Below are 21336 nucleotides of genomic sequence, written 5' to 3'. Positions count from 1 at the left end.
ATGGATGTGCTGAAACAATGCTGTGGGTATCCAGAGGCTGCAACTAGCCACAAGCCACCAGAAGAACAAATCACAGAATCACAGAATGTCAGGGATTGGAAGGGACCTGGAAAGCTCATCCAGTGCAATCCCCCCATGGAGCAGGAACACCCAGATGAGGTTACACAGGAAGGTGTCCAGGTGGGTTGCAATGTCTGCACAGAAGGAGACTCCACAACCCCCTGGGCAGCCTGGGCCAGGCTCTGCCACCCTCACCATGAAGAAATTTCTTCTCAAGTTTAAGTGGAACCTTTTGTGTTCCAGTTTGTACCCATTACCCCTTGTCCTACCATTGGTTGTCACTGAGAAGAGCCTGGCTACATCCTCCTGACACTCCCCCTTTCCATATTGATCCCCATGAATGAGTCACCCCTCAGTCTCTTGTCCAGCTCCAGAGCCCCAGCTCCCTCAGCCTTTCCTCACACGGGAGATGCTCCACTCCCTTCAGCATCTTGGTGGCTGCGCTGGACTCTCTCCAGCAGTTCCCTGTCCTGCTGGAACTGAGGGGCCACAACTGGACACAATATTCCAGGTGTGGTCTCCCCAGGGCAGAGTAGAGGGGCAGGAGAACCTCTCTGACCTACTGACCACCCCCTTCTAACCCACCCCAGGTACCATTGGCTTCCTGGCCACAAGGGCCCAGTGCTGGCTCATGGTCACCCTGCTGTCCCCAGGACCCCCAGGTCCCTTTCCCCTACACTGCTCTATGTACCCATTTGAATTTTGCAAGCACTACAATTAGGTATTTTATTTAGCACTGCAAAGTAACTTGAAATGAAATCCAGGATTCGACCCATCAGAAATAAGCAAGCACCTTTTTATTTTCCTTTCATTGTCATGAAAAGTTGAACATGTTTTCTGTTGAGAAAATTCTGCACGTGGCTCCCAATTACAGGCATTTGCATTTATATTGTTGGAACACAGAGCTTCTAAAATCAATATTAACACGCTTAAAGAAAAAGACATCGGCACCCTGTCCCTCCCCTCAGCTGCGCCCCCAAACACAGGAACAATAGGAACCTAGAGAGCCGGCGGCTTGTACATATCTATTACCAGGTCCACCCTCTTTACAACAATCTTGCATTTATGATTTCACAGCGTTCCAAGCAAATCTGGGTGACTGCTTGCTCAGATTTTTTTGCCTTAATAAATAAAAATGTCCTCCCTCAAAAAAAAATACGAATATCGCAGGTGCAAACCTCCCATGCACTGAGCAGTGTCAGGAGGCTGCGGGGTAACTGCAGAATGGTTAGGGCCTTCCTTTTTAAGAGGGATTTGAAAAATTCATGAGGGCATGCGAAAGCAGCGCTATAAACCCAGCTTTTCCCTACCCAACCATCCTAAACAAAACTGCCCTTCCTTTAACTCCCAAGCAGGGATGCACAAATTCAGCCGGTCTTGATCCTCCGGCTAATAAAAGAAATGAATGAGCACACAACTATAGTCACTAAATAATATCCCGTGACAGACAAATCTTCTGGAGTTCAAAGAAAGCATCTGAAATTACACTAATTCCCACAGAGGAATCTTTTTGCTTATCCTGTTGGATCTAGGGAGCACTAACATCATTAGACGAAAAGAACACAGTGGCCAGCAAGAACTTCCCAGCTCTCAAAAACCTTTTAATCCACACACAAAGTGGACAGGGCACACTTGAGGACACTGATTTATGTATTTGAAGAAGCCTTTTCAGTTCAAAAACTACCAGAGAATAATTTATCCCTTATGCCCACCCCCATGTGAAGAAGTTTAATAAACACAAGAATAAAAGATGCCCATAAAGATCAGAGCTGACTGTTCAAAACGCAATAAACACAAGCAAAGGCCGTTGAGAGAAAGGGATTTTTTCTGATGAGGAAAAACATAAAACTTCCTACCAAAACACTCCTTTACACCTTCAAGAAAGGTACAGGCAGAGGAGGCAAAGGAGTGTCCATGGGGGGACGCAGCCTCAGCTCCAGCTCGTTTTGTTCAGGGATGCTTTTTTCCCCTCTCTTTTAAAGAAAAAAAACCCAACAAAACACTTTATGCACAAGGAGCTTATTTCTTAAACAAACACTCGTGTTTTTGATTTACACCACAGGCTGCTCCTAAATAATTTATGGCGGGTTAAATTTATTGCACAGCCCTGGCCGGCTGCAAATTCGAATTGCCAAATAATTAGATTTTAGGGCAATGCTTATAAATTATCCGCCGATTTGTCCGGACTTGTTTGTCAGTTGCTTTGTGCTTCGGGTCATCTTTGGCATTTCGCTGTTTGTGTTTTAATTGCTGATTTACACTTTGACAGATGAGAGTTGATGCCTCCAAGATCGGGGAGGGGGCGGGGGGTTGAAGAGCAGGAAGAATCAGAGCTTTTAAAGCCTTGTGATTTTCCTTTTTTTCCAAGGCAATTAAAATGGAAAAGGGACATAGTAAGGACAGCACTAGCCTAACAGATCTGCCTCCCCAGCTTCCATCCTCAGCCTTAATTATTATTGTAACTAAAGCCATTTCCAAGTGAGCAGCCTTGCACCGGCCCTCGGGGCAGGGGGGGAATGACCTCATAGGTCTTTTCCCCACTTCTAAATTTGTATTAAACTAACCAAACCAAGTACCATAAAGGCAACGCCTCTGCAGTGGGGGATAGCAGGACTTGAGCTGAATCGGGGCTATGCGGAGGTTCCAAGGGACCTACCTGCACACACAATCAGGACCCTCTCAGTGCTTCTGTCCCAGGTAAGTTACTCTGTGTACTGATTAACTCTGTCAAAAGGTCCTTGGGAAAGCACCTGACCCCCAAATTTATTTTTCCACCTCATATGTAGTACACACCCAACAATTTAATGCATTTAAACAACTGTTATATCCCAGAAAAGAGCGAAGGGAAATACACATCAAAATCAAACCACAAGAGAACTGGCGGGGATATGGAAAGATCATGAAACACTGACATAAGACGATGTAAAGATAAATTCTGCTGCCTGATCATTGAATAGCCAAGGTTTCTTCCTCTCGCTTCTCCTAGGTGAGCCTCACTGCCTGCCCCCAACACTCAGGCAACTGGAGCCCAATGTCAAAGCCTGGATTTCCTCAGAGATGAATTCTGAGTCGCATTCCAGGTTCTACACTGGCATCAAACCTGGCTCCTGTTTTCAGGTGCTTCCTTACAACTGCGAGGGTGAGGGACCATTTCTCTTTCTTTAATAGAAGCTGAAATTCCCATCTAATCACATGCCTCCAGGAGCCTGAGCTTTAAGAGAGACATCTAGTCCTTGCACCTGCCTGAGGGCAGCATCACCTCCCCCTAAATCATTTCTGACTTTGTCTAGGCTGTTTTTACAGACTCCAATAAGAGAGACTCACGCGCTCCCCAGGCACTCTATCCTCCCGTTTCATTAGTCTTATCATTGGAAAGTTTTTCCTAATGTCTAATCAGAATTTCCCTTGCTGTTGTTTAAATTCATGACTGCCCACAGCAGACACAAGCCAGAACATTGCCTTTCTTAATTTTGTAACAGAAGACCTCATCATACATACCTTTCTCTTCACTGCAATGAACACAACCCCAATGCCATCCAACCTGCGCTCACAGTTGTGTTTTGCAGACCCCTGGTTACACTCACTGTTTCTCTTTTGGATGCTCTTGAAATGGTCTCACGTTTGGTTTGGTCTATATTTTTGAAGTATGGATTTTAAAGCAAAACACTTCCCAAGCTGAGATCTCTTCTTACGGGGCCAAGAAAAGTAGGATCCACATGTCTTGCAAACGACATTTTCCCCCTAAACTTACCACTGTGGTCTTTCATAGCTGTCATTGTACTTGAAATCTCAACAGCTGGCTCACAACCCTTGTCCCGCCATCCTGAACAAAACTTTTGGTAGTGTTTTGCTCTCAGGCTGGTTCCTGCCTCTCAACATCAGCATCAGCTCACCTACCAAACCCCACAAAGCTATTTTGATCTTTCCAGCAGCATCCAGACATCACGAATAAGGCAGAACCTCTCTCCTCTTTCCACACCTGGAATGAGAAATATAGACCAACAGACGTCAACATTTCCACTTGTTTCTTCAAACACTACTAACACATAGTTATGCACTCCCAAAATCTCCACTGACAGAGCCAACAACACCAATTAAGGTTGACTCTTTGGGGAAGTTTTGTATTCACACCAGGTTACACACACATTCCCAAATATTACCTTTCTATTCCAAAATGACAACTGCACTATATTCTCTTTCACATCCATGCATTTCTACAGCGAGCAACCAGCCTGTGCAGTCCCCATTACAGAATTATCAAATCATTTCAAGACCCAACCTCTTCACCTGATATTGAGCAGCACAAACGATCAATGTTCCCAGCACTAAAACATCTGGGCTGGGTAGAAAGGGCACCTTAGTGCATGTAAATGAACAGCCAGGGTTTTACACACATCACAACTAGCTGCTGGTGACAACGCATTTCTGCTTGTCAGAGAAGAACTAAATAACGTAACGAAGAGCTATTTTGCCAGCTAACAAGTGCACAGACCAACAAAGACAATAGAGGGATGGTTGTCTGGCCAGCTTGGCACGAAGAGGAAGAAAAGCGTGAGACTTAGACAAGTCCTGTGCCCTTCTCACCAAGAAAGCTGAGCTGCACTTTCTTTCATGAGGAAGGTTTTGTTCAAAAGCAGGAAAAGATGACCCTAATGCAGCAAAGACCATTTTCCAGGAACAACGGCACTGAAAAGCAGTGTCCCGTGCGGCACTAAATAGATGCCACACCATGGAAGCATACTGCCTGTTTGTAACACATCATGCTGGGAGGGATGGAAAATACCCCCTGTGCCTCATAGGCTGTGAAACAGCAGCCAGCACGGACCGATTGCCGGTGACCACAGGGCCACACACACGGGCAGAGAACGTATAAACCTGTGACACGTTCCCTTCGCTTCAGAAATGCACGTGGTGTGAACATTTCCAACAGCACACGTTACCCTCATGAGCGGCTTTACGGAGAGGAGAAGAAACCTTTAAATACAATACAGTGGACTTGCACATTCCTGAGCCAGCCTGGATCTCTTCTTTTCAGGGTGATTGCCGCTCAACTGCTTTCTGCTGTAACAACAAGTCTACTTAACTTTGCAACTTGTCACCTAAACGATGTGTAATGTTTGTTCAGCTAAGGATACAGCGTTCAAACAGCGCAGGTGGGGAATCGCACGCCGGGACGCATAACTGATGTGGGGTCTCCGCACACTGCAAGGGAAAGGGCAATGAGACTGATTGCTTTAAAGTAGTCATCTCATCAGGCTGTCAATAACCAGCCAAAAGCTGAGCAGGTTGGGTCAGGTTAGAACTGCAGCAATTGGCCACCTGGGTGCCTTGGTATTTTAGGCTTGTTGCTATAATAATGCTGGGTTTATACCTTTAAATAAGAACTTGCTTTGAATCTTTTTTGCATACATCAGACAACTTGCCTGGTGGTCTTGTTGTGCTCTCCAGGAGATTTGGGTTCAGTAACTGTTGATGTTCTCTAGCTCGTCAGGTTTTAAATAAATACCGCTAATTCTGTTGCCTGAAGCCATAACCCGCCCTGTCAGATTCACATGGGTCACAGCAAATTGTCCCCATTTAATGGGAGAACAAGGGAGGTCTCCAAGGCAAAATGATCGCCAGGGGGAACACAGATTTTGGGGGTTACCCTGCACCTGGTGTCTCAGACCCTGCAGAAGCCTCTCTGAAACACTGATCTTCTCTCTACATCCTTTTTCAAACAAAGACGCTCTTCTCCATATCGGTCAAAATAAGATTTCACATCAGTCCAACAGAATTGCAACAAAGCACACAATACACAGAAATTACGATTAGAAAAGAACAGCATCTCTTTAATTTCGGATGCACCATGTACAATGTTGAGCTATGGATATTCATGTGCTCTTTGTGACATTTTTAACTGTTCAGAAGAACTAGCTACAAGGCCTCAAAAAGTTGTGGGGTTTATTTTTTCAAAAGATTGTTCAAAAACTTAACAAGAACAGAAAAACCCACCTGAAACAGCTTTTGGATGAAATATATCCTGCCAATCTAAGAATTCAAAGCATTCCAACATAAGAATGGCATAACAACCACCATAATTGGCAGAGATGATTTTTTATTTTACTTATTTTAGTAAAAATTAATTTAAAATACTTTAAGTGACAGTTTTGTGTGTATTTTTAACAGCATTCCTCTAGAAACAACACTGGAAGAAGCTGAACTGAGAACTAGGTATTTAAAACGACACCCAAGCCTAAGCTGCATGAAGACAGGTAATTGCAGATTAATATTCCACTGTTACACTTTTGCACAAGAGCACAGAGTTAAAGTTGCCATGGGAAACAAGCCTGAATTTCTTCACTTTTCAGCAGTACACGATCATCCTTAATAAAGGTTTTGGCAGGTGATTTCTAATGCACTGAGCTTAACAGCCACACAAAAACTGCGCAAGAAAGCTGCTACACGGGGATGTCTAGATAGAATAGGCAGGCACAGGCACATGTCCATTATCCATCTCTGGGTAGGATTGTGACAATCTCCACTACTTCGCAAGCCACCTTTATGTGTTCCCATCCTGGCCTTCAGCTAGAATTGCCTTGATACGCTGCGCGCCGCTTGAAGAGCATTGAAGGCAGCTGCTTCCCAGCACACCGCGGTCCCTCCGTAACCTCCTCCCACAGCACGTTTGTGATTTTGGGGACATATTCCTCCTAACAAGTCCTCTGAGCCCGGGCTACAGCTCCCAAGGCGGCTTCCCTATCTCCTTTCTACTCACCCTGAGCAAAGAGCTCGGCATCTGTTGCTACACCCTAAACTGGGTGGAAATCAACATCCATTCCCATTACGAGGTCAGTCTATAAATCACAGCAGCTCAGGAGCAGGGACACATCATTCAGCTGTCCCTGCCATGGGAACGAGACCACAGGTAGAGCAGCAGGGGCGGCGATGGGCAGCGATCACCGCAGCATCCAACTGCACCTGCCCGCCCCATCAGCCCCAACCGCAAGACAAAGGTCAAGGCAAAGTGCCTTCAACGCTCTTTTACACCAGCACTCACGGAAACACAAGCTGAACCCAATTTAACCGTGTTGTGCATTTATACTTCGTGTTGTCTTACAGAACGGCTGGTCCCAACTTGTGAACATGCTTTTTTGCCAATCAGGAAGTGTACTACGATCATCCAGATTTGTTTATACACTTAAATTAGTAACTGAACATATGCTTATTCATAGTCTCAGCGTTTACGTTTTTATGTTGAAATGATTAAGTTCTGTATTTATTATGTATATATTATTGTTTATTTGATAGAAATTATAACTAAATATTCCCCTAAAATAACAATCAAAACTCACGCTACACTAACTTGAAATATGTAGGATACACTAAAGAAAAATATCAAGATATTTTTGTATTTAAAATGTGCTGTTTAAGAGAACAAGGTAAATATTGTCCGTAAACATTTGATTCTTCTGCCTCTGGTCACAACCCTCATCAGCAATTAGCAGATCCGAACATTTCCAAACTCTCTGTAAGAGAAAGGTATGAAGAGGCAAATTTCTAATTCCCAACTGATTTATCAAATCTGAGTGAATCTGAGACACTGAACTCAACTACCTGGAAAAAATGAAATGGAAAAAAGCAGCTTCACCATTCCCAAAAGCTCATTTAGCAACTCAGCACCTCCGAGGTCCAGCTCCTTGTGCCAGGTCAGGGGTCCAATACTCTTTTATACTTTTAGGCAGCAAACACACAAAGTTTGAATTTTATTTCATCTTTGAACAGATCTGATTTCTACCTTCAGATTTTTTACATTAAAAAAAACATGATTGGTTTTCATCCACGCTGCAGTAGTTGAAGACAAGATACTTGGCTTGCGGACCGAAAGAGGCACACCCGCTCATTGCATTAATAAAATACGGTTACAGGCAGCTGCAGATCTGAGCCTGGGGAGCTCCTTAACACAGTCACTGAAAGCACTGACCACCATAAACACTGGTGAATACAAGGACAAAGGGACAAAAGAGCAAGACTCCCACTTATTAATGCATCTCCTCTTGTGTAGCTAAAGCACTATATATACCCAGCTCTACAGGCTGATAGCGTATAAAAGCAGCAGGCACTTAAAAACTCTTAGCAGACAGTAAAGGCAAAAAAAGTCAGAGTTAGAGCTGAAAAATGAAGCACACCACCACTGCCGTCGTCCGAGGTCCCCCAACCAAATGACAGCTCCCACCTGACCCCAACTGGGCTTTGGATCAAATCCCAAATGCACAAGGTAAGCTTTAAAGAGATGCTAGGGGACGGCCATAAACATCTCTTACTGCCAACCTCTACTGACCTTCGGCTGGCTAAAACACTGCACGACACAGACTGTGCCTCTATTCTTTCAGGTTTTTCTAACTATCCATCCAGAGCAATGCGGTTAAACCCCACACCTTTTTTTCTCTCTGGGATGATCTTATTACCCATAAATATACCCACAAAAACCAGAAGCTAAGCTGCTTCTTTTTATGCATATAAACACGCACTTTGATTTAGGGGTATTTCTGCTGAAAGCCATCAGGTCTGCAAGGATGCTGCCGTTTCTCTGCGGGTATAGGGCAGGGAACGCGAAGAAGTCCCTGTGCCCGACCCAGAAGTGGTGAAGCAAAGAGCAGCAGCCACATGCCGTTTGGCCAGTGGTCCTGGCCACTGGAGCCACGATGCAGCCAGCTTCCCAGGGGGACACCACTGTCCTTGACACCCCTCAGTTCCCATTGCAGAGGCCACACCACAAGACCTCGGAGGGAGATCAGGCAGTGTGAAAGAGAATGGAAATGCAGGAGTCTTCAGGGCTCACAAGCGAGTGTGAAGGACTTCCCCTGCAGAAGAGCATGAGTAAATGGGAGTGGGAGCAGATATAGCAGTCGCTTTAGTGTAGAAGACAGTTCTTTCATCAGTTCCTGGTAAGAAGCTGGAATATTTTGAAGAGCAGTTAGTGAGAAATGTGAAGTGTGCTGCACAGTGGCAAGTGCACTCTGCAAGGCTTTTAGGCTGATCTGGCTAAATTTACAGCTATGCCTGGATCACAGCTTAGCTCTGTATATGCAGCCTCCTCATTAAATAGCAATGCATTTGAATTTCATTGTATCTAGACTTCTATTTCGCAGGTACTAAAACAAAAGCAGAAAAAAAGTTTAGGATCACAGTGAAGATCACCACCCGACCATTCTTAGCTCCCAGGTCTGCCCTCAGACCAACCCTCCAAATCCTGTCTGGCACTGCTCCAGTGAAAGATCCTGCCACTAAAACCTTGCACAAAGCATTGCTGAAATACAGGTCACAGTTTGCTCACCATGACACGCAGCCCAGCAGTGAAGAGGACAAAAGCCATGCTGGTCAGCAAAAAGGCAAGATGTAGGCAGAGGCATCAACTAAAGTCTTATTTTATAAAGTTGCCTGATTCCGGCAGGCACCTTCAGCCTTTCCAGTTACCTGACTCCCATGCAGCAAAAGCCGTGCCTTTATTTGTCAAATTAATCTGTTTGTGAGGACGAAGGACTGACAGCCCTTTCCACACATGATATGATGCAGACAGGCACTGAACACAGCAGACTGGAAAAACAACACTGAAGAACATCCCCACCTTAAAGGTGCTATCTCACCGACAAAATATATAGCAGATCTGCATTGGCCCAGACCATTACTTTCCCTGGCAAGGACTTGGGGACAAAGCTCCTTGAAACAGTAGTAATCATATTCCACTCATGCTCCTTTTTACTGCCAGCTGTAAACTAGCTCCACATGCATCATGGTTTTGCATCAAAATGTGCACAGACCAAACCCATATCCAAAGGGACAAGGTAGATCCAATTTACAGCTTTGACAGGTCTGTGCACCCGAGGCGGAGCGTGCGAGAAATAGCCTGACATCTCACTTGGAGAGCAGTTAAGACCCGGCCAGCAGAACTGGATGCAGAGCCACAACCGCCTCCCACAAACACCCAGCAAAAGGGCAGGGAATTTGCTGTCCATTTCTCAGGAAACATGAGACACAGGCGGCCCTCGCCAAGGCGCTACCAGGGAGGAGAGGAGTCAGGTTTGATCCCAACCTGCAGCATCCCTTTGGCAGGACAAGCCCAAAGGAAATCACAGCTACACAGGGAAATGAACACATTGTTATCGAGTCTCTTCAGTAAAGAGGTACCACACTGAAAACCACTTAGCCTCTAGTATATTCCAAACAAAGCAAACAGAAGTTATTCTGACCTAATGTGTGTATTACTGGCAACACCAGTGAGAGGCCAATTCCTTGTTAGAGGATGGTAAGAATTCTGAGTTCAATACAGAGCCTCAGAAATTGTCTGTTCATTACCAACCCAATATTGGTCTCTTTCTTTTTAGCATGTTTTTTCTAATTTTAATGGAAAAACGAGGTTCATCCTCCTGACAACTGAAAAGATATTTACTAACATCCTCTGTGCTACTGTGAAGAACTGTCTGGATCTCTGTACATCTCAAGCAGCAGGCCACTGCAAAAATCTTTGAAGCTGAAATGCTCATATTTCATCACACTCCAGAGTGAACACTCAGGCAAGATAACTTCAGCAAGATCAGGTAGCTCCAAACTACTGTTCTTCCCTACTTCAAAACACCATTATGTTGGACATATTCATATAATCAAAGCTATTATTTTCCTAAAGCTGTTTGCTACCAACAGTCTTTTTCCTTGCAGAATCAAACAAGGCTGCCACAGGTACTTTACTAGTGCAGGTTCCCAGCCAAAAATTTTTTAGACCCTCTCCATCTCAGGCAGATGACAGGCATAGATGACTTAAATAAGTTTTCGGTAATATATTAATTGTCACTTCCTTGGTGGAAATCAGGCTCCTTCCTTCCATTCCCACCGAACAATCCTGGCATTGCTTCCAAGAGCAGGTGACTGGCAAGAGCCCTGGAGAGCAATGGAAAGGAGGTGGTACAAACCAGAGAAAATGAGTGAGCCAGTACCGTGTTTTTTCCTTCCACCTCACAACAGCAGTGGCACATTGCAAGTGGATAATTAACAGGATTGACTATTTACCTGAGGATGAATCTGTGGTTTATCACATGTAGCCTCAAAATCCAGCACTAAGAAGTAGTGATATCTCTGTGGAGGGAAGGATGACATTGCTGCCATGGAAGCTCCAAAGCCGTGGGACGCCAGTTTCCTGCTTACGATGGAGCTGTACCCTTTGAGAACACCAGGCGGGAGGAGGGAGCACACAGCTTGTCTTGCCCTTGGAAGTAAGTTTTGGGGAAACCTTGCTGCTCCAGTATGGAGGCGTGCTATCATTGAACATCCAGAGGCATCTGAAACTGAAGACAGACTCACGTTACTCATGCACACATACATCTCTGCTACCATCTCCTCACTGTCCTCTTCTGACAGGGATTTTCTCTGTGCTTCCCGGTCGAAGTTCCAGCATCGCGAACCTGAAATAACACTGTAACCTGCTCTAAGCACGACAGATGACATTTGGACTGAGCTCAAAGCATTCAGAATCACAGGCAACTGGAAAATAACCTCTGCAAATAGCTCTAAATTAAGAAATGTGAGACACACGACAGTCACGGCTCCAGGCACCAGATCACATCCCCCTGCTGAACCTCATCAAAGCAGAACACAACACAAACCACTTAAAACGGAGAAAATCTGATCTGAACCCCATCGAAATTTCTGAGTAGGCTTTTTGTCAATGCAACTTCTGATACATGGTAAGAATTAAATACAGCAATACACATACCAATATTATAACCTAGCCAAACAGCTTGGCCCTGAAACACCTGTTAGTCACACCGGAACTGCCCATTTCCATTACAAATGTACACGCCTGGTGGCTGGAAGGCTCCTCTGCAAGGAAGTTCTCATTTGCTCTGTGTACAAGGTTTCTCAGAGATGTGCCTCTAGTGCTACACTCAATTTCTTACTCCAGGTATTTCTCAGAAGAGGATATTGGCTCAACAAACCCACACATGAACTGCAGGGACTGCAAAATGCAAGCAGGGCTCTACAGGTTACAGTCTACCTCCCAAAGAAATACCTCACCCAGCTGTCACCCTCTGATACCTCTATTTAGCAAATGATATTTAATGAATTACATAATCCATGTGAGACTATCTGGATTTCCCCCCTACCCAGGTGGGGCAGCCTTGGAGCTGCTCACAGACACACAGTTCTTGGTTTGAGTTCAAGCCAAACTCATGGAGGTGCTACACAGCTGGGTACAGTGACTGATGGCAGAAAACAGGCAAATCACAACAAGCCAGCGTGATGATTACCCCCTCTAACTGTGTGTGTCTGTATGTATGTATATAAAAATATATACACACACCTCGCTACATAGACATGGAGATTTAAATCCATTCCCACAGCTGGTCCCACTGTTTGTGGCTCCAGGTAAGAGCTCCATCGCACCACCCGCCAGGTTCCTGAGCCCGGCACCCTGTGCTTGCTTTTCGCTCCACCGGGAAGGACGGGGAGCATCCGCCACAGGACATGGAGCCGAAACGGGCGAGACGTGGGGCTCGCCACCTGCGAACAAAGCTGCTGTTTGCACAAAAGACAGCGTTTGCTCTCCCCCATCCGTTAGTCCGGCAGGTAAATAATGCACGTGCCAAAACACACACTTAATGAGGTAAATAATATGCCTTGAATAACAGCTAAATCTGTATTTACCTGCGAGACCAGAGAAACTCGGTAGGACCAGATTAGGAGATAATTGCAGCTGAGGAGGTTGTGTGCTTCGGGTAAACACGCGTTTGGTAACCTTCCCTTCCCAAGGTTTTGAGTGAAAGGCAAAAATCAAAGGAGTTGAGATATTTATGATGGAGCCAGTGCCCATGCTGCCAATTCTGTGGCATAAATGCATCCCCACTTTATGGCTTTCACGTTTTGGGGAGCTGCTCACTTTATTAAAGCAGCATGCCAGGCAGCAGGTACTTGGAAAACTGAAAACTCAAGTTACAAAACCATAACAAAGAGCTCAACATTGTGTTTATCCTAAAGGGGCTCAGCTCTACCTATTGCTTTTCCACCTACAGCTTTTACTGTCATTAACAAACACATTACAGCCAAATATAAGTTAGTTATATTCAATTCTAACCTGCCCCAGATAAGAGAGATTTAAGGTATGTGTGCTTTAAATCTTCAAGCTACTGGCTATGAATCTAAAGGCCTGTCACAACAAATATAATATCTCCAAATAAAGCAGCTTTTAAGTTAGTTGTGATAAAACCTGGTCTTTAGCCTGCCGCATAAAGTATAATACACAGTTGGCGTGGGGGAGGTTTCAACCCCTATATCAAGTGCAGGCAATAAAACATACATTATCCATCCACACACAGCAAGTACTTCTCTAATGTATCTTAACTGGCAAGACGAGGGCATCAGACATGAACCCCAGGAGTCCTCAGGCTGTGCCGATGTCCCCGAGTCACTGAGCCCACGCGGCAAAGTTCAAGCGTTCACCTCGACAGGAGTCGGGCACGTCCCCGCGCCAGAGCCCAGCAGGGCTGTGCCACACAGATACCGTGGGACAGCAGCAAACGGCCAACATCTGGTGCCTGCCCACACTGACAGCTTCTGCGGGTGGTCCATGTCTAACAAGAGGACCAGGGTCCCACCCTGAGCACAGCCTCCCTCCCCACCACAGTTAGAGCTCCGAACAAAGGGGCGCGCGTGGGGCGTTACGTGCCAATTCCTCTACACAGACGGCATACAAATAAGAGCAACCCCACTGCAAACTCTGCACCTCCAGCCAAATTAAGTTTTAACTCCATGTTTACCCAGCCACTGCTCTAGGTGCCCTGGGAAGACCTTGCATCATCTTCTTTGGCAAGGTCAGAGTGCCTCGGAGCACAAGATAGCTGGTGAGCAAACACACTTCATTAGAAGTCATGCAGAGCATTTATAACAGCTATGACAATGCAAAGCACTAGTAATTATCCCATATTTTTTTCCAACAGACAACAATGCAAGCAACGCAGCTTCAAAAATTAGAAACCTGGCTCTACCCATATAAAACCACATGTTCAGTAATTCCATTTCCAAACCTACATAAAACACCACATATATGTTTCTTATGCACACAGGGTCAGATTATAATCTCAGACAGTGCAAGCTGTCACATCTGGCATTCAACCCTACTAGGTTAATACTTCATATCACAGAGCTCCAATTCATTACACAGATACGTATGAAACGTAATGGGACCATGAACTGAGGCCGGACCTCAGGAATGATTTTGACAGATTGTACACAGACCTAGGAAACCGTGACAGCACTTTACATTTGCAACACCCAATAACATGGGAAACAGCCACGTGTGTTGGGTTTCAGCTAGAAGATAAAGTTCATGTTACATGCTGTATAACAGCACGTACCACACGTGACATCAGCTATAATCAGCAGCTTTAAAAAATTATTAATAAAAACCTCTGGATATCAGCTGCGGGGAGGAGGAGAAGTTCAGGCTGACCATGGCTCTTGCTTATTAGTGGCCCCAGCACATGATGCTAAAGCTTGACAGTTTGATGGCCAGCAAGCACAGAAAGGCAGGAGAAAGGCAAGTGCCAGCAGTAGCCATCAGCTTGCCAGGGGCTCCACAGAACATGGAGCAGAGGATCCGCACCAGCGGCTGCCGGCTCCAGGCTTCCCACCGGGAAACCCGCTTTGGGACAACCAGGAGCAGCAAAGAACAGGATGGGAACTCCTGCCCCGTGAAGGACACCCATGAGAAAAGCCAGCAAGGCATTGCCAGTGCTCTCCCCCACCTGCAGGACATCCCCAAAACCACATACAGAATGTGTACCATGCAAGGGGCGGAGAATTCAAATTCATCAATGGAGAGAAAAATTAGCCTATGAACTTGAGCTTAATGAGGTCTTTGCACATTAACAATATTTACTTTTTACAACCACATCTGATTAAAAATCACCTGGCAGCAAAAGGCACAAATTTAGCAGCTTGCCTTTAACACAAAAACATTTGTCTTCACTGCCCAGCTTGATAAACTGATGCAGGAAAGACAACACCTAAATTCAGGTTGGAGGGGCAACCCAAGGAATTATATACTTTATGAGGGCCTCCATTTACATGTTAAACTACTTTGTGTTATTGAAGTATGGCCTTCCATTGTATTAAAAAATAAACAAACAAGCCCCACTAAAGGGCAAACTAAAATTAAAAAATAAAAGCAAGCTTTGGGAGTCATCTGCTTCAGTTTCTGCCCTGTGCAAAGCCTGGGTAGGGGCAGCTGTGACTCCTGGCCTCCGACGGACAACTGAACTCAAGGCTAGAGGGACCAAAACCAATCCAAAATGTAAGTCAGGTTTGTCTTATTTTATTAAATTATAGTGGCTTGCTTTATTAAGTTATAAATATAAAGAGTAAAAAGATAGGGTAATAAAAATGCTTTCTGTAGAACAAAATGGCATACATTTAGCAACACCTGGAACAGAGTATAACAAAACGCAAGACTTCCACTTTGGTAGCTGTTCAAATACATACTCAGAGGTCAAATGTGAGCCCATATTTCAGTTGTGTGAAGATATAACTGAAGAACAATAGAGATAACTCCATTTTTTTTTAAATCAACCTTAACCTAAACCCAAATATTTCATTAGACAAACTACAATCCAAAAATGACGGCACCTGGCTAGATCACAAGGCAGGAAACAAGAGACTATGAACAAAACCAGCTTATCAACTGGCACCATCCAAACTTACAAGAAAAAATAATACATAAAGTAAAACAAACAACAAAACACAAAGCTTTTAGAACTGTTTTAATAATGTAACATGATTTTAGACAGGTAAACTTGCTTCTTTAATTTGTTAAACTCGCAGTATCATCCCTTGAACATGAATCCAGTGCACTGGCATGGTTGTACTCCCTTCACTATTGGCTGGGTTTCTCTGTGGCTCTGCTAGACAACCAAGACTGTTTCGGAAAATCTGTAACATAACTTCCCCAAAGTTTTGCCACAGGATGCCTATATGCTGTCCCATCACTACTCAGCCCAGACACAACTTAGCATCAATCATTTGGTTTTTACAGCACTCCGCAATCACACCCAGCCTCTTCCCACTACAGACGAAGAGGACCCTGTTCTCGAGAACTTACAGTCTAAAATTAGGTACAATACAACAAGTGAGGGTAACAGCAGAGGCGAATGAGGGTTACAGGGACAAAGTCAGGCATCTGCTCATCCAGGAGGTACCTGCATCTCAGGAGTTCAATTTAAAAACATAATTCACTCTGTACAGGCATTATAGAAGAGATAAGTGAACATGAAAAGGGTTCACTAAAGGATGTAGGGCACTCAGGTTAAGGAAGGTCTCTCCCACTTCTTGAGCTCATTCTTCCTGCTGCATTCCTTGGCTGATGTGTCAAAGGCACCAGATATGTCAGCTACGTCAAGAGCACCAGAATCTCTTCCATTGTGACATCACAGACATGACAGCTTGTGAGATCACAATGAGCAAGGCCGAAGGCACTGATTACTTAGTGAAGCACTTGCTGGGGCTCTCGCACCCTACGGGACTGGAAACAAACACATCTCAGTTCACTTGACAACACAGTGAAACCCGCATGAGACACCACAGCAGCAGGATGCAAACTCATCCAAACACACCACCCAGAAACCATCCCAGAGACACACAGTACAATTCCACTCCAATCTTATTAGGCCGCCTCCACCATACAACCCACTTTAGTCAGCTCCTTGACTGGTCTCCTAAGACAGGCTTTGCTGTGTATTTTTAAACCTTCTCCAAGAGTAACTGCGTAGAGGCAAACGGGTCTAAGCTGGAGTCTGAGGAAGTTCCAGGCAGCAAAGGGACTGGTCACTTAGAAGAAACATAGAAGGAAATAAAAACTAAAACAAACAAGCAACAACAGAGATGCATATAGCAAGGGACTGGAAAGCCGCAGTGGAAGAGTAGATTTGGTATCAAGGAAAAGAACAGTTGCAGAGGATCAGACCAAGAACCCTCTAGGTCCAGTCTCCTGCCTCTGTGTGGGAGCCATAAGAAAATGCACCAGGATGAAGCCAAAAGGAGGCAGGTCTGTCCTTCCCTGTCAGTCCTACTCTCCTGCTGATTACCTTACACCAACTCCTGAGCTTCTCTGGCTTCTTACACCAGCTCCTGAGCTTCTCTGTGAGCCGATTCAGCCACAGGAACCTACAAAAGGGCTAATGCAGCCAGAATAAAACCCAATTAAAACAAGATAGTTTCCTGCTGGTTTAGTGAGACTAATCAGCTCAGGGCCAGGCTGGAGGAGTGCCAAAGCTCAGAGGAAGGGACAGGCCCACAGGGGCAGGAGGGAGATGAGCCTCTGGCAGCTGTTGGCTGGCTCAGCCACTCACCAAACCACGAACTCCAACCAGGGCACACACACTTGGGATGGCACTTTGCAAGAAATGGAGAAGGTATCTTGGCTCTAGCAGCATAAACACATAAAACTTGACATCAGAAAGCCCATCAGACCATCCAGTCTGAACCTCATGTAATGCTGGCCATAAAGTTTCCACTCCATTACTCCTGAATTGAGCCCAAAGGCTTGAACATCTTTCAGAAAAGCTTCTGGCCTTGGATTGCAGCATCAAGTATGGAGATTCCCCTCTGCCTTGAGATAGCTTGTTCCAATGGTCAATCCATTTGCTGTCAAAAAATAACGCATCTTAGTTTTCGTTCAAACTTCCCCAGCCTTGATCTTTGGAGCGAGTTCTGAAATATATGGCATTTCAGTGCCTTCAATCCACAGCGGAGCCCCTGGTGCCAGGACTAAAGAGATTTGTAGCTACTACACTTCTAGTCAGTAAAAGCTACTACTGCATATTGGCCTAATTTAGTGGAAAGGAGACATAGCAGGCCACCCTTTGTTTAATGGAATCTAGCATGCATAATTACTCAATTTTCATACACATGAACGCCACAGTTGTTCAAACCACTTATACAGCTGCACACCTTCATTATCTGAAAAACCAAGTTGAAAGTTAACACCTGAGAGTTCAAAAATGAACCTCAGTCTGGATTCAGCGAGACAACACTTGCATTGCTCAATACACTGTTCACTTTTGATCATCACAAACGAATTCTAGATGTGTTAAAGGCAGTACTCTGCCAAAACTCTGTCTTGGTAGACAGGCAAATGCTCCAAGCAGGGTTGCAGCTACCATGGGCATTATTCCCACACAACCCAGTCTCGATGAGACCAGAAAACCAGCCAGGGAAGATGTTGAATCTAATATTCAACCACAGAAAAAATAGCAACTGCAACAAACACAGCTGAAATTAAAAAAAAGTTTAAAAAGGGAGTGAAGTATCTTTACTTGCATAATGTATCTGGAGAGAATACAACTTCTCAGCTGGCATTTGGCCAGCACAGGTAACTTCTTTCAGGGGAGACAAAAGTTGCCAAATGGTATTTAGCAGCAACAGCCAGCACCTCTACTCTAGGTTATGCTTCGAGAGCCACAGCTTGTCCTCTTCTCCCCTCCCTCCCCTGCTTGCCATTACACCATGCTGGTATATTAGCTCAGCACTACCAGAGCAAAACACCGGGAACCTCTGGGACAATAATCTCCAGCATTAACACGTGCTTCAGATGCAAGGACAGGCTTGTGACAAATGCATAGCTGCTTAATAGCCCTTCAGCTTTCTCCTGTGAGCTCAGCCACAGCGGCTGGTCCTACACCATGTACCTGAACTTCTCCAGAACCGCGCTCTACAGTCTCATTGCCCTGTACTGGAGGTGGCTACAGGATCCAAAATAAAGGGGCAGAGTCAAGTGCAAAAGCTTCACACATTTAAGTTTCTTCCAGAATTCCATTTCCAAAATTTAAGAGAAGGAAAGAAGAAATAAATTAAAAAAGCGAAGGCTTCCCAAAGTTAACAGAGCCAAAACAAGATAAGCACCAAAACAACTGTAATTTGGCCTCCTAAAGGAATCAAACTTGAATATCTCTCAACTGCAGAGCAGAAACTTTAGGTCATATCAGTGTATATTCAATCCAAGGATATATTTATTTAGCATCAAACACACAAGCTTTTTTTTTAATGCTTTAATGAGTTTCTTCTTTTGGATTTTGGTAACACTGAAATCTATCTGGCTATACACAGCAACTTTTTTAATAAAAACAAACACACACAAACCAATTCATGTAGAGCAACCCGAAGTTTTAGAGGAACAAGAACCACTCGTTGAAACAAGACAAGCATTTAGTCCACACTCTGAATTAACACGAAAATTCAGCTGCAAAGGCCAGAATTCAGTACTGGAAAAAGGAAACAAAAATACCTGAAAGTTCCCAAGTCCACACACTGAAGAGTAACCAATCAGACTTATAACATATTCCTTAAGATCATTCATTCTTGGAAATAAAAGTTCAAACACCAACTTTAACATCAAGTGCTAAGAGATGCTACAATGTTGCGAAGAGCACCTACAGCATCAAATAAATTCAAATTAGCATTAAAAAAAAATATTAAGATCCTCAAACAACTGTCTAACAGCATCTGAGGGGACAAGTGCCTTTGAGATGTACCTGCCTGGAGCCCCGTGTACCTCACCTTTCCCACGGCACAGCGCAAGCATCAACCTATGAAAAACCTTGCTGGTCCCTTGCATCGCAGATGAAAGAATATTAAGAGTTCAGTGTAAGCAACAGCTGTCAATCCACCCATTTCTGAAACCAAGAGCTCAATAAGGAAAAGAGATGAGTAAAGGAGAAAAACAAATCTCAGACTTAGCAAACAGGACCAGCAATGACCATGTAAATCCACCAGACACGGGACTTGTAAGAGACAGAACATCAGCCATAAATGACAACACCTTTTCATACATCTCAGTTTAGAAGAAACACCTGTAACAGCACAGCAGCAAGAACAGAGCAAGAGAAGAAATTCCTACTGCCAGTCAGGAAACAAACAGATCCCGCACTTCTAAGCCTTCACAAGTTTACTTCAGTCTCAAGGTCTGAGACAGGTGATCAAGTCAATCTCACAGAAAGAAAAACAGGAAAAGAATAAATCAAAACTCCTACTCCCCCATCACCTCCAGCTGTGAACCTCCACATCCCAAACGGAATATGAAAAATCCCCGTTGCTGCGGCCCCTGCTCCTTGGTAGGTGTTTTTTCCTTTCCTCAAGTCTTAACAGCAACCGATCCCGCCCCGGCTGGGACCTGGGAAACCGCTGCCACCGCCACCCTCAAGACTCCCACCCAGGCAGAGCCCGGGAGCGGAGGGCCCGGCGGCCCCGGGCTCCAGCTGAGAGGAGCGGGGGCTCGGTGTGGAGCGGACGAGGCGCCGCCAGCCCGCCCGCCGCCCCTCATCCTCTCCTGGGGCCAGGGCCGCCCCCCGGCCCCAGCGGCCTCCCCACACCCCCGCCCCGCCCCGGCCCGCAGCCCGGCTCACGGCCGCACCGCCCCGGCCGCGGGCCGCCGCAGACCCCGCCGCCGCGAGGGGGGGCCAAGCCGCGGCCCCCCCTCCGGGCCCGGCATCCACCCCCCGCCCCGGGCCAGAGCGGCCCCACGCCTCCGCCAGGCCTGCCGGGCCCCCGCGCCGACCGGGCCCCGCCGCGGCCGTGCCGCCGCCCGCTGCCCCGCAGCGCCGCGTCCCCCCCCGCGGCAGGGGCCGCCCCGGCCCGGCCCTGCCCCCCCGCCCCGCACACACTCCGCACCACGAGTCCCCAACACCGCCACTCACCTCCGCGCACTCTGACCCTCGACCCCGCTCTGAGCGGCAGCGCCGCCGGCCAACCACAGCGCCTTTTGCCGCCGCCGGAGGCGGGGCTTCCTCCCCGCCGCGCCCCCTCGCGCGGGCGCACGCCGCACGCTGCGGCGCGGGGCACGTTGGGGCTTGTAGTTCGGCGCCGCCGCCCCGCCCCCTCGCCCGGCCCCGCCGCGTGGCCGCGCATCGACGGCCCCGCCGCCGGCGGTTGAGCTTCGGGAGAGCCCCAGCGGGGGCCGCTCCGGGCGTGCACACCGGACACCCCTCCCCCCAACCCGCTCGCCTGGTCGTGCCCCCCAGGGCCACCCCTTACCCCCATGTGTCCCCCAGCACCGCCTCCCCCTGTGTCCCGGGGTGCCCCTCTCTGTGCTCAGCCCCGGCGTCGCCGGCCTCCAGCAGAGCCAGCGGCGGCTGTGAGTGGGATGTCGTGGGCTTCCCGTTGGCTGCAGTGACACCAACCACATCCCCTGCGCCAAAGCAGCACTGCCCGTGGGCACAGGACTCACGGTGACCCTCTGCAGGGCCTCCCCCCGTGCCA

General features: G+C 46.5%; 1 protein-coding gene across 4 annotated transcripts in view; it reads right to left on the bottom strand.

The window, feature by feature from the left end:
• ERI3 (ERI1 exoribonuclease family member 3) overlaps window positions 1-20930 on the bottom strand; it is a 134968-nt gene extending 114038 nt beyond the window's left edge. For 2 of the 4 annotated variants that reach the window (XM_065071618.1, XM_065071616.1), the window contains exons 1-2: window positions 20775-20908; window positions 11104-11378 (exon numbers count right to left, since the gene is read on the bottom strand). In XM_065071618.1, the coding sequence (XP_064927690.1) occupies window positions 11104-11355 (252 nt within the window). In that variant the 5' untranslated portion in view covers window positions 11356-11378; window positions 20775-20908. Of the gene's footprint in view, window positions 1-11103; window positions 11379-20774 lie in introns of those variants that run through there. The other 2 variants (XM_065071619.1, XM_021285656.2) reach the window with 2 other exon arrangements.
• Between the last annotated feature and the right edge of the window lie 406 nt (window positions 20931-21336).

This window comes from Columba livia, chromosome 8 (assembly GCF_036013475.1).
Source record: "Columba livia isolate bColLiv1 breed racing homer chromosome 8, bColLiv1.pat.W.v2, whole genome shotgun sequence".
Classification (NCBI taxonomy): domain Eukaryota; kingdom Metazoa; phylum Chordata; class Aves; order Columbiformes; family Columbidae; genus Columba; species Columba livia.
Note: the sequence above shows the minus strand (reverse complement) of the source record. Positions and strands in the feature narration are given on the sequence as shown.